General features: G+C 40.7%; 1 protein-coding gene across 2 annotated transcripts; it reads right to left on the minus strand.

The window, feature by feature from the left end:
* Positions 1-1,087: 1,087 nt before the first annotated feature.
* Positions 1,088-13,046, minus strand: LOC311499706 (histone deacetylase 2). 2 transcript variants are annotated; one of them, XM_084560807.1, is made up of 14 exons: positions 12,902-13,046; positions 11,415-11,527; positions 11,209-11,326; positions 10,875-10,949; positions 9,718-9,856; positions 9,429-9,570; positions 9,131-9,223; positions 7,492-7,600; positions 7,265-7,405; positions 6,232-6,340; positions 6,002-6,132; positions 3,645-3,803; positions 3,498-3,555; positions 1,088-1,471 (listed from the first exon to the last, which is right to left on the minus strand). In XM_084560807.1, exons 1-14 carry the CDS (start codon positions 12,954-12,956, stop codon positions 1,441-1,443), a joined length of 1,473 nt encoding a protein of 490 aa, XP_084416933.1. In that variant the 5' UTR covers positions 12,957-13,046; the 3' UTR covers positions 1,088-1,440. The 2 variants fall into 2 exon arrangements, with proteins under 2 accessions (XP_084416933.1, XP_084416934.1); XM_084560808.1 differs by lacking the exon at positions 12,902-13,046 and adding an exon at positions 12,627-12,645.
* Positions 13,047-13,642: the final 596 nt, after the last annotated feature.

Consider the following 13,642-nt stretch of genomic DNA (forward strand, 5'->3'; position numbering starts at 1 on the left):
CCTGCGAGGACAAATTGGTGATAGTCTAATGAACGAATATTTACAAATATCTAGGACTTCATTCGGCATTGCATAAACGCTACAAGAAACCATAGCTCGCAAGATACTTGAATTTTTTATTGGGACGTCTCGTTAATCCCGGAGATCCGCTTCCATTAAACGAGCGATGGTGGACGGCGGGGAAGAGGAACGTTTCCCCTGGAAATGTCGTCCATTGTTAGGTTTTCTGTAAGAACAGATTCCCAGAGTAAGGCATTGTTCTTGGTTCGCGTAGATTTTATATTATGCTTTGCAGTTCGTTAACGCGAGTGTCATTCCATTTCTCCACTCTCCTCACCTAGTGATGTGTCATACGCAAAAGAGCCGACTCTAAAAGCCATCAGAAGAGCCGATTCACATCCTGTGAGAGCCGACTCCCCACAATTTATTTTTCATTTTGCTCGTTCATCTTTGCTCTTGTCAGGATGGGGTAGAACTTTGTTTTGATGGGCACGCCATGTGGCCAATCACATGTGAGGACTTAGGATCATACCATTATGTGAAAGCAGAGAGGTGGACAGATGCTGCAGCTGAGTTACAGCAGACAGCAGTAAGGAAGAGAGCATGGGCGCATGTAGTTATGAGTGACACTCGCAAACTAAGAAGCATCTGGCTGAAATTTAAAAATCTCCACAGCAAAATGAAAATAATATTAGGAGCAGGTTCCTCCACAAACCTGCAGAAGGACATTTATACTGTTTGTTTAGAGTTGGGTTCTGTTTTGCTCGTGAGAATTTGATTGCACTGTTTTGAAAATGAGACTGTTATTAGGCTTCTCATAAAAAAAACATTGAATGCAGAAGTACCTATCAACACACAAACCATATGTATTTGTTGTGTTGGGCTAAAATATCACAATATGAATGATACTAAATAAAGAGCATTTTGGGAGCCGAAAGAGTCTAAGAGTCGGCTCTCAGAAAAGACCCGGACTGCCCATTACTGTCTCCACAAAACCTGAGACTTTACGTTGAATCGGAGCGCCCCCGTGTGGTTCAACATTTCCATTACAGCTTAGAAGAACAACAGCCACACATCTCAAGGAAACGGTATAAAAAGTTTTATTGACAAATTCAGAATATCAAAATTTAACCATGAAGTCCCTGTAAGTTTATTTTATCTAAGGGTTTACCCACAGTTGCCTTATAGCATATAAGCTGACGTTTTCCTTCAGAAGATCAAGCACATTGGAATCACATGGCTGTAAATAGTATCAAAGGATGTAGTACGGCAAGTTCAAGTGGTGAATCAAACCGACACACTACACAAAGAGACAATTCACAAGAGATTTACAAGTAAAAAATAGGCATAATAAATATAATGCTTCTGATGGCATTTCCGTGAAGAGTTGGATCCTTGAGGGGAGACAGCACCGGTTAAGTCCTGTATGTTGAGGACGCTTCAGGCACTGCTGGTTTGCTCAGTCTTCACACTGCCCAGGGAAAAGGAGAAGCAGTAGTCAGCATTTAAACTGGCTAAAGTAAACATTTGAAACAACGCTACATCACTGATGTAATATTGCGTACTTACAGAATTTGATTTGATAACGTTTATTTTGAACATGTTAGTGGGGAAAAAAAAAAGTTCCGCATATTTTTTTCAAGTTAATCTACATATTCAAAAAGGATTAGGAAGAAGTCAATACTTATATGGTCCTACCCCCTTGCCAACTAACCCATGTCAATTGTATTACGTCTGTAATAATCACATTAATAGTAATGGTGACACAATGATAAGGCTAATGACATCTACAAAGACAATAATAACAGTAACAGCAACAATAATAACAACAACAACAGTAATGGAATACAAAAAAAACAGATGAGTGGTGAATGTTAAGTCTCTTCCTCCCTGTATTTTTTGAAATTAAACTGTTTATACATTGTTTAAGCTCTGTATTCAGACTGTTCCACAGTTTTACCCCAGCAACTGATATAGAGAACCTTTTCTTTCTTGTACTGTCCCCGTCTTTCCTGAAACATTTTCTGTATGTTGTATGGTAGTAGGTTGTTTCTTGTTTTGTACATGAAAATTGATGATTGAAGTTGCACAATGTCATGAAGCGTAAGGCTTAAAGAACTAATGTAGGCGTTACCCCAAACCTCTATGCAACAGATTAGATATGGAAATATTAATGAACTAACTCATTTATCACTACAAACAATAATTTTCACCTCCATGTACTATTAGACATATCTCAACATTTCATTTTAAGTTGTTGCACCACTGTGAACCTTATACTAGGGATGCACCGATCCATTTTTTTTCACTTCTGATACCGATATCTGCGGTTTAGTATCGGCCGATACCGATCTGATACCTAACAAACTATGTCTCATTGTGGAAAAGACTGGGATCATTCTTTTGTGCAAGGCAACATCAGACTTGGCTTAAACATTTCTTTCCTATTTTTTAAAAAAAATTAAAAAAAATAAACAGATATAAATATACTGAATTACTTATTTATCTAATAACTGTGTACCAGTACAGCAATCTTCAATAAACCAATAGCTTCACAAGCTTGGTTAAACATGTATTAAAAAAAAAAAAATTAAAAAAAAAAATCTTCTCCTGGTTCAGTCAGTGTAATTATAGCACTCAATGTAAAATAAATAATATATGACAAACGATAGCTTGACTACCGTGGTCAAGTACAAATAAACAGGAACAAAATCTCCTTGAAATGGTCCAGCCATTACTTCAGTATCCTATATTGTATTTTTGTTGCCTGCACACTATTAGGTGGAAACTTCTTTCCTTCATCTCCTTCAAAGTTAGCGACTTCATACCGCCTCCTTTTTGTTTATTCAGTTCAACGAACTCCGTGTGCTCTTGAGGGTGAAATCTCTGGAGATGCTTGGTTGTGTTACAGCTTGAAGTTTTACCTCCGCCCCTCGGAACATTAACTGCGCAGGTATTGCAACGTACCCGTCGAATGTGTGGGCTGAGGTGTTGTAAAGATCCAGATGGGTGATCCTTTCACTCGCTCTATTTTGAAAACAATGCGAGCCTCCGCGCGGCGTGTTGCTATCGCATGACGTCATGCACAGCCCACGGCATAGAATTAGACTGCATAGATCGGCCCCTATGGATCGGGCCCATTGTCACCGATACCTGACCTACAATTTTCTTCAATATCGGGACTGATAACAATATCAGAACAGTGCATCCCTACCTTATACACCATGAATATGTAGAAGCACAGTTGCTAGATTTGCAAGACTTCTGTAATAGTATTAAAGAGTTAGTACTAAGCATTTAATATGAATAAAACATATTAAATGCGTAAATACGTCAATATAGTTACTAGTACTGCTGGGCTATGATTCTAAGGTCCTAACCTCTACATGTAACAGCATTTCGAGTACGTTCAAGTCATGTTGTGGAAGAAAATGCCAATGTTTTGCAGCAATCAAATCTGAACATTTGTTTTGATATTTATTTTGAATTGGACGCACCTTTTTGAGTCGGTCTTCTCAGTGCTGCTGTCCTTCGTCTTCTCTTCTTCTTTTACATCTAAAGGTGGGATGGAGAACAAAGTACCCTTTAAATCATGTCATCACTGTGGATGAAGTTTTCCATCAACAAAATTCAGAGTAACCCACCAGCTATCTTCTCCTCTCCTCCTTCCTTTTTGTCCTCGTCCACTCTGGGCCTTTTGGCTCCCTTCTTGTGATTGGCAACGTTTCTCCTGCCTCCCTCCCCCTCGTCCTCGGAGTCAGAGAACTCTTCATCACAGGCTATCCTCTTATCCGTGGCGCGAACTGCAATCACACAACGACATGCACTGATGGATGGCATTCCCTGGGGACGGTCGGTCAATACATGCTGAGTGTCGTGCCTGAGGGAATACTAGAGGAGTCTGCAGAATGATTAGTGAGTGGGGGGGGACACGACAGCGCGCACCCACTCATATAATTTACTGCACATTCGTAAGATCATCTGTCTTACAACTGCCCACTTTATCTGGTAATTGTTGTTACGAATTTATGCAATAGGAGTGCTACGCTTTATTCAAGTGTCTATGTTCAAGGAGAATTTGTATGTTTTTCTGTCTTATATTATGATTACTTATATAATTATTATTGTTTATATTCATTATCGACCTCTCATGTAACATGTATCAGCTGTATGTACTTGTATCACAGCACTCAAGCAGATGGGGTCCCCTCATATGAGTTGGGTTCTGCTCAAGGGCGTTTTGTCTTCTTGCCACCATTGCCTTAGTTCTAGCTCTGAGGGTCTCATACCTGGTTCTGTAAAGTGTCTGGAGACGAGTTTTATGGTTAAACTGAACTGAATGTATTCTACAATGACTGATAACAACTACGGAAACAGTAAAGTCAAGTGCAGTCTTAAAGACACAAGATATGCTAATAGGCTGTTATTTTTCTTCACTATAATTCAATTCAGTTCCTGTTTCCGAGGTTAAATTCAGTTTGCAATTCTGAGATGTGGATGCAAGCGGCAAAAACCAATGATAAGTTCTAAATAAGGCTCGATGTGACTGTGGTAGCTAGAACACAGCCACAACGGCTTGACTTTTGAATCTTTCTCCGGTTATTCCTAACGTTGTGCACTAATTATCAGTATATAAATGCTGGATGAACAAATTCTAAAATCTTTGCTGCTTTGCTTTGGCAATGTAGCAGGGACGTGTGGTTCAGGGAGGCATCATGAAAAGTAATGACGATAAAATAAATTATACTATTGATAAAATAAATCATACTATTTGTCAATTGGTCTGTAATATAAATGCAATTTCTGTACGATCATTTCCCATCATTTCGATCATTTTATAGTCAAAATCGCTGAATTTATGTATTTCCTGTGTAAATAGTTGAGGCAGCAGCTAGTTGAGCCTCACCTCAAATTGCACTCTTGCTTCCCACACAAACTGGGTTAGGCGCGTGACCTGTGGCCAACTCTCTATATGTCACCAATGTAATGGTAATTTCCCATAGGCTAGTTAATGTATTTAATTAAGAGGGCTCTAGTGAACCACAGGTTCATGCTGTTGCTCTTCATCTATGCTAAGTCAAACTGTACCACCACGGTCCACTTATTGGGATCTTTTCTCTGTGTCAAAGCCAAAAACAGAAGATTGTTTATCTAAGCTTAAAACATTCTCAAAACTAGACCTTCATTTAAAACAGGAAGTTGTAAATGATGGAAGATATGTTGTTGAACAGTCTGAATTAAAAATGGATCAGGTCTTCAAAAAATTTAACAACTTGGTATTACTATAATACATATTTGATTTACTATCACAACGCCACCATTTGATTCGATTTGGTTTTCAATTCATATATTTTCATTTGTGTTTGTTTTTCTCACTGGGTACTCTCATGTTGACCGAGTATGAATGAACTGTGGAATTGCGACGGTCTTAACCGTTATAGATTTGACTTTGTTCCTCTCAAATATGTACCTTATACCTATATGTGCGTAATGAACGCTTATTTGAGATATGAAACACAACCAGTTAGTGTGAAAGCAGCCAATTGAATGGTGAATTTAAGCTATTCCACTGGGTTCATAATTGTAAATCTGTGCCTGACCAGCCACAAACCTCACTGCACGTCACTGCTTTGTAGCACTGTGTTGCATGGCATAAAAAGAAGGTGCCACTAGAGGTCGCTGGTACATCAAGCGAGATGGTGGACCACACATTTTTTTTTACCTGTGAGCTTTTAACATCTTATTGTAAATATTTACTTCTATTTAATTCAGCTGAGCTATGGTACATGAGCCAGCAATGCATACTGGAAATAGATTAGTATCTGAAAGATGAATGAAGGGCAGATCTATTCAGTTGTTTTTCGATGTTTGGTAAATTATGCCTACTTTCTGTAGTTGCCGACAGCAGCCAGGTCTTCAGGTCTTCTTGAGTCCTGTGCTATTTGTCTTTTTGCATTTGTGTCTAGAAAGGATGTTGTGTTAAAACGGACAGCAGTCTTACTAGACAAGCGTTTGTCAGGATTCTCCGTGTCCTCATCCACCGTGTCGTCTGGGATGGCATCCTCTGGGATGGCCTGCATCTGAACTCCAGGAGCATGAGGCAGCATCCGCAGGTTCTCAAACAGCCGCTGCCTGAAAATACACATAGAAAGTTAGAGCGTTCCCAAGTGAATTTCAGAGCTTTATCATATGTAATAAAATTCTTATTTATGATGACATTATTGTACATACTTTATCTTGTCCATGTACTCCTGTGTGTTCTGATTGGTCATGTTGGAGGGGCTGATGTGCAGCTTGAAGTCAGGCCCAAAGTACTCAAAGTAATCGTTGTACGGCAGTTCTGCAGAAGAAACATAATTGGGAAGAAGAGTAAGCAAAGTGCAACAAACTGAGATGAACACGGCTGGAGACACTTCAAATGATCAGTGATTTAAAATGAAAAGAGTGGTTCTAGCGCACCTGTTAATTTGATTTACTGAAGCCTTAGAACATAACCCAGTCCTCAGGGAGGACAGGACGAATTGAAATGAGAGGGGAGTTCAGTTAATGTCTTGAAATCCCATTAAGAGAACTACTGGCCCATTGGACAGCCTCTGATTATATCTCTTCTCTTTATGTGGTACACATTCACTGACACAGTCTGCTGAATCAGCTCTCAGTGATCAAATGTAGTGAGTAGGACAGTCCCTTTCAAAGTGAAGGGATATAACATTAACCAGGTAGCACATCACCTCCACCCTCCAGGCATCCCACCACCCAAGGCTGCAGACATAACGCAACTAATGTTAAATTACCAACTTCAGTGTTTGAAATGAAACGCTCCCTGTCCTACACTACAGACCCACCAACGTGTTCAGTCAAGTTGCCAGAAAGTTAAAGTCACCGCCTCGTGATTATAGACATTTAATTGTCGGGACCAAAAATTACACTACTATCACTACGCCACTGGATTACTATCATACCCACAATTCAATTTATTTAGTATTAGTACTATTAGTACAGTTATCTGAGTTTTCCATGTATGCAGTAGTCTTGTGTAGACTGTTGTGCAAAATTGGTGGCATTCCCCTAACAGTTTGGTCATGTTTCTCAAGGTTGAACATTTGTTCATTTCCATGGATGTCCAAATTTATTTATAAGGCATCCTGGCCAAGGTTGAGACTTGCTGATCTCGGCTGGCACTGCCTATCTTAACCTAAACATGCTAAAACCAAACCTGTTTTCACTATTGTTCGCATTCATTGACAGAAAACAAGTGACGAACCGTCAGGGATGTCCGTGTCCAGAGCCACAGCCGTCTCATAGGTCCAGCAGCGGGCCACGTTGCGGATGGTGTACCCTCCTCCGCCCAGCATGAGCAGCGGGAGGTTAAAGGACTTAATGTATTCCACACACTTGGCGTGTCCTGGTAGAAACAAGAGGCACAGTGCATCACATCCTACATGATTCATGACCTGCAGTCATCTTGCATTATTTACTGCGCGTCCGTACCGCGGATGGTGAGGTTGAAGCAGCCGAGGCGGTCTCCAGAGAGAGAGTCTGCACCGCACTGAAGGACCACTGCACTGGGCTGGTACATCTCCATCACCTTGGCCATCACCTGCAGGTGACCACATGGTCATAAAACATCATACTGTCTACTGTTGCTTTTCAAAGCTAAAAGACGAGCCAAGTTGTTTCACATTTGTATCAGTCTTACAAAAAAAGACAACAAACAATTATCAGCTTGTGTTGTAGAGATGACATGAAGGTAAGAGCAGCAAGTTAATTTTTTCGTACTGTGTCTGAAAGGTATAAGCAAAGGTACCAACTAACGAACTATATTAGAAATAACATCTTTTCTGAAGTCAAACATTAAAATGTTTCTAATATCAAAGATTTTAGAAGTTTATTTTTCGTCATCTCGTCGCCATTTTGAAGTGACGTCATTGACTACGCTGGTTGGCTGGGTTCTTCAGCTACTGAAGAGAAGCATTTCTGATGAAAATGAAATGGAAAGACATATCGAGCTCATCATAAATACAACTTGTTATGCTTTTGAACCAATACGGCTTGGGTACTTCTTGAGTGGAAGAAGTGGTGGAGCCGGTGGTTTGGGGAAAAGACACTGAACTGAACTGACTGAAATAATAATGAAAAATGTGATGTGCACAAATATTATTTACTGCAGATATCGTTTGTTTAGAATTTTGATTTGCTGATCATGATTGAATTTCCAGGGTTATTAAAAAAAGTCAAGAACGCTGGGATTTCCTGGATGGACGGACCGCACTTGGTTACAATAGTAAGATATTCTGCAAAACAAGATGACTTTGGGGACGATAACAGAATTGAGGATAATATCTGTGGATTATCTAATGTTTGGAGACGTGGCACTGCTTTGGAAAACGGGGAGTCGTTGTAAGAAACATATGTTCGGAGGTTGCTTCGACTGTGTCTGCTCTGGCTGAGCGATAAATGTCAGGACTGACGTTGAGTTTTATGTGAATACTTTCAGGCCCAAGTGTTTATAATGGTTGTACTTGCTTGTCATTTGGCTGCTGTATTTTCTAGCCAAGCTGCCATCTGATGACTATATTGCAACGGTAATATTTAGGCTACATGTGCTCTGTGGGTTGAGAATTAGGCAACAGGTGTTCGCATGCTGCTGTGTGGAGGAAATTTATTTCATTGATGATCTTCGTACCAAACAGTTGTGTTTCTGGGGCAGATTTAGTTGAGAACTTACTTTTTGAACTTCTGTTTGTTGGCTAATGCGCTACCTACTAATTCCCTGCCTGGATGATAGCACGCTTTTAGCACCTGGGCCTGAAATCAGTGCTAAAAAAAGATATAATGGCCGTAATATTTTCTCTTTATGTGCCAACATTTGTCATGTGTCATATATTGTTGAGTGTTTCAGTTCCCCTTCTAAAGTATACTTGACAGGATTTGTCAGTTTCCATTTTGAAACATTTGAAACATCAGAACACAGTCTGCAAATAAATACACCATCACATGCAGTATAGCTAATAGATCACAAGTGATGACTGATTGTTTTTGCAAATGTCTACACATTTTTTGGGAGAATCCCGTTATGTACACCATTAACAGAAGTTTTGTCACACTCATTGTTAATGTTCACACTCACAGGCTTGAAAATTTGCTCGTATGACTCATCATCAATGCCGTCCCGCAGTGGGAAGTTGACAGCGTAATATTTGCCTTTTCCAGCTCCAATATCCTAAACAGCGACACAGAAAGACAGATCATTGAGCAAATAATACAATTTCATAAAAAATACTCACACAAAGACATATTGTATTGTTTCTTACTGTTCTTACTCAACCCCTTCCACTTAAATGGCTATGAACTCTTCACACCGGGATGTTTTACTGATTTCATTAAAGAGTATTGACTTTCAGAGCAATTAAATGGCGAAGCCTCACCCTGAGGTCTCCGGTTCCAGGGAAGTACTCCCCATATTTATGGAAGGACACAGTCATGACCCTGTCTGTGGTGTAGAAAGCCTCCTCCACGCCATCTCCATGGTGGATGTCTATGTCAATGTACAGCACCCTCTGGTGGTACCTAGAAAACAGGGACAACAAAGAACCTGGAATTCAGAGCTCCGGCACTTTACTTTGGCTTTGATGAAGAACTTTCTTTGGTTTGCTTTCATTTAATGTGTTTTCAGTCATACAACGAAGAGGAAGTAAAAATGGAAAGATGCCCTACTTGAGTAGCTCCAGGATGGCCAGCACAATGTCATTAACATAGCAGAACCCAGAGGCTTCAGACTTCTTCGCGTGGTGGAGTCCCCCTGCCCAGTTCACTGCAATGTCCGTCTGCTGTCTGTTCAGTTTCACTGAACCAGCTGTACACAAAGCAAAACACGTTGGCTATGCTTAAATGTAAAGAAATAAATGTACTAGTCAAGTTTTGTCAGTACAATTCCGACTGATTTTAAGTTGGTGGGATGTAGTTGGAAACAATGTGCAGTCACATACACAAAACATTTGAACTAAAGTCTGATGACAGTTTCACTCTCACAGTGGATTAAAGAAGGAAAGAATCCACATATCTGTACAAATTACATTTTAATATTGACACGGTACTTTAATTACTCAGAGGGAAGCGGTCGAAATACCAAAACCCGATTGTCAGGGGCTTAATACTTCCATATCAGATATTATTCTGTGACCTTGGAGATCTAATGGAGCCTCCTGATTGGTTGGTTTGGCCTCAGCTTGTCCAATCACTACCATGGGCCTACATGAAAAGGGAGCCAGCTGGAGAATCCTCTCTCTTCTGCTGCTGCTGCTTGCTATTGCTCAACCGCTGCTTATTTTTATTTCTGTAACCTGCCTACCTGCTTGTTATTGAGAGGTGTGGACCTATTTGTGACCTAGTTGTGGTGGAAGGTGCGGACTACAGGTGAGGTTGGTGTGCCCGATACACCTCCTCACGTAGGTAACCTTTTGTTTATACACACTAGGACTATTGGTTGGTGCCACCGATGTACTTTTGATTGGTCCTTCTTTTGTAGATGAGATTGTTAAGGCCGTTTGTTTGTTGCTTTCAACTTGGAGACGTTTGTTAGCTAGGTCGAGTTTTATAATATTGCTTTCATTTATGTGGTGTGGTCCAATCCTTCAAGCAGTTTTTTTAGTTACCTTTTTATTGAAATGAATCCTATTTAGTTTGCCTTACATCCAGACTCCTTGATTGCCCTGTGTTTGTTCCTCAATTTCTCTAGACCCACCTAGGGACGCAACACTAAGCATTCACCACACGAAACCCAGTGGTGGCAGCGTAATATGTCCCCCATCTAATTTCACAGTGGTAAGATCTATCAGCATTATATCTATAGAATTTATTTCTTTGTAACTTACCAGCAGATCCACCAGCAGATAGTTGGCAGAACTCAAACAAGCCGTCGAACACAGGACAGTCCTCCCCAACATTGACTGCAATGAGACACGGTTACCAGTAATTAACCACGATGATCAATGAAGCTGGAAGCATAGCTTGTTTTGAGAGGTTTGCAAGTTTCTCTTAGCCAAATCCGAGTCAAAACAATCTAAAGTCGTTTGGGTCAATTTGCAGGTCAGCAACTAGAACAGTCAGTGATTTGTTTAAGTAGAAATACTGTGGAGCTAACTGTATACCAACTAAAGTACACTTCAAAGTACAATATGATGATCCAAAGAAGCCATGATGACTTACACCGCTGCATCTGCTTGCTGAACTCAGACATGTTGTCTGGCCGTATAGATCGGAGAAACTTGATGTAGTCGTCGCTGTGGTATTTCGTCATCTCTTCTGCGGTGGCTTTGTGTGGCCTCTGAAACATAAAACAAACTCGTTGGCAGAACACTGACAGAACATGGAACTCCAAATGATGCAATTAAATAACTCGGTTGGAAACCTACATAGATTTCCATTTTCCTGTACAGCCCGTAGTTTAGAAGCAGGTTGTGAGTCATCCGGATACGGTGGGGTTTCATGGGATGTCCTTGTCCATAGTAATAATTACCTACGTCACCTGCGAAGACAACAATGAGCAATTTGAATGTTTTTATTGAGAAGGAAGCAACAATGCTTACTTGAGCTTCAAGATGAAAAAAATAGAGAGGAATTATGAATAACAAAATGTCTCTTTGGTTTTCTTCGTTTTTTTTGTTTTTTTTTTACAACCTGGACCTTATTTCTGGCATAAAATACAATCGTTTACTCACCCATATGACTTTGGTGTCATTTGGAGTCATTCGGACGATACTTAGATCCGCGTATATCCATACAGTGGGAGTGAATGGGGCACCGAAACGCAGCCTCTAAATAACGCATTATCATTTACTCACCCATATAACTTTGGTGTCATTGAACAACAAACCCTGCACCTCTGGGAATAGATAACAGGTAACTCCGGACTCAACGGGGAATAGCACTAGCGTATCATAACAAAATATTGGTGAAATGAACGAGTTTTGCGGCAGATAATGCGTTATTTAGAGACTGTGTTTCGGTGCCCCAATCACTCCCACTATATGGATATACGCGGATCTAAATATCGTCCGAACGACGAAGTTATATGGGTGAGTAAACGATCGTATTTTATGCCAGAAATAAGGTCCAGGTTGTAAAAAAAACAGTAGTTCCCCTTTAAGGCCACTGACTAAAATTCAGAGGAAAAATGATTGCACATTGAAATGTGTCACAGTTGTGTTGCAGTAACATGCAAAATGAATGCAGGACTCTGTGTGAACGCACATTTGCTTCGACCAATTCAAACATGTGCAAGACCAGTTTCCTGACAACCTAAAGCCAATTTTTAGAGTGCACAAATAACTCGATGCCACCAAGTGTGTTGCTACTAATCATATCCTCAGTCACCTGAGGTGCTGGCCTTAAAAATTAGCAACTCCTTCGGGAGAAACAGGTTCATCTGGACTCAGAACAGGCGTTAACACTCAGTCCACTGAGTAGCCATGCTTATCAATATGGTCTGAGCACATTATGTCTGAAATGCTCACACATTTCTCTTTGGTTTCATGAATTAATTTATTCATTTTGGTTCGAGGCTCGTTCACGGCTTCAATTAACGGCTCAACACACAATGATGATAATAACTGTTATTCCTGTACCTTCACGTCTTGCAATTCATCTTCGATATTAATACAACCACACCACTTTTAAAACACGCTACACAATGTGTGTATACGCTTAGAAACAGGCTTATTTAACCGCTAATAGGAAGGGCGACACTGGTTAGCGACGCCGAGGCCATTCAACCGACGGTTGCTCATTAGCTAGCTTGTGTTAAACACCACTAGACATTAGCCGTAGCTAACCGGCTAGCGCTAGCCTGCCAGATGCCTCAATTCGGGCTGCCCATTCACACGTTCAGGATGTCCCGTACCGTCGTAGTAGTAGCAGACCTTCTTCTTGGTCCCGCCCGCAGTTGTGTAAGCCATGTTCGGAGCGCCTTTTCCAAAAAAGTTGCTTTGAATTTGTTTTAGCAGACCTGTAATTAGGATGGACGGCACCGACGCTGGGTGAGGAATACACGTCCGCGGCGGCGGAGAGCGTTGTTCAATGGGAGGAGCAACGGCACAGGGGCGGGGCGAGACGGACGGCTGCACGAAGAAGAAGCTGGACCCTAGAGCCACCATGGGCCCCTCACAGAAGAGAAGATTGGACATATGTTTATCGCTACAAAAAATATCATGGCGAACTATAAATGTATGGGTAAGCAGTGTTAATTAAGAGTCACTCTTCTTTTAGAATGGTGCAGACACCTGTATCTTTTCGACTGCTTCTCAAATAGCTCCAACAAATGGGGGCTTTAAACCTAAACCTGCTTAACCTTACAAGGTAAAATCTATCTATCTATCTATCTATCTATCTATCTATCTATCTATCTATCTAAGAAAAGTCGCCAACTAAGCAAATAGGTAAGAGCCTCCTATTGGATAATTACTGCATGGGTGATTATCTTCCAGCCCGCAACAAGTTATTTAACCTCAACTGATGCAATGAGTAGCTTCTCATTTCTTAAACAACCATGTCTAAAGACACATCCCGTGGTCGTGGAAAAGATGTTAGTCTGTTTGAGAAGGGTCAAATCATTGGCATGCATCAAGCAGAGAAAACATCTAAG

This window comes from Chelon labrosus, assembly GCF_963514085.1.
Source record: "Chelon labrosus genome assembly, chromosome: 14".
NCBI lineage: Eukaryota > Metazoa > Chordata > Actinopteri > Mugiliformes > Mugilidae > Chelon > Chelon labrosus.

What these genes read in the sequence shown, in the direction of transcription:
- LOC311499706 (XM_084560807.1), bottom strand. Translation starts at nt 12,956, where the DNA reads ATGGCTTACACAACTGCGGGCGGGACCAAGAAGAAGGTCTGCTACTAC. An exon ending in GGTCTGCTACTACTACGACG is followed by an intron (nt 11,528 to 12,901) that starts GTACGGGACATC and finishes TTGTCTTCGCAG; the next exon opens with GTGACGTAGGTAATTATTAC. An exon ending in CTGGAACCGGAGACCTCAGG is followed by an intron (nt 9,224 to 9,428) that starts GTGAGGCTTCGC and finishes GTCGCTGTTTAG; the next exon opens with GATATTGGAGCTGGAAAAGG.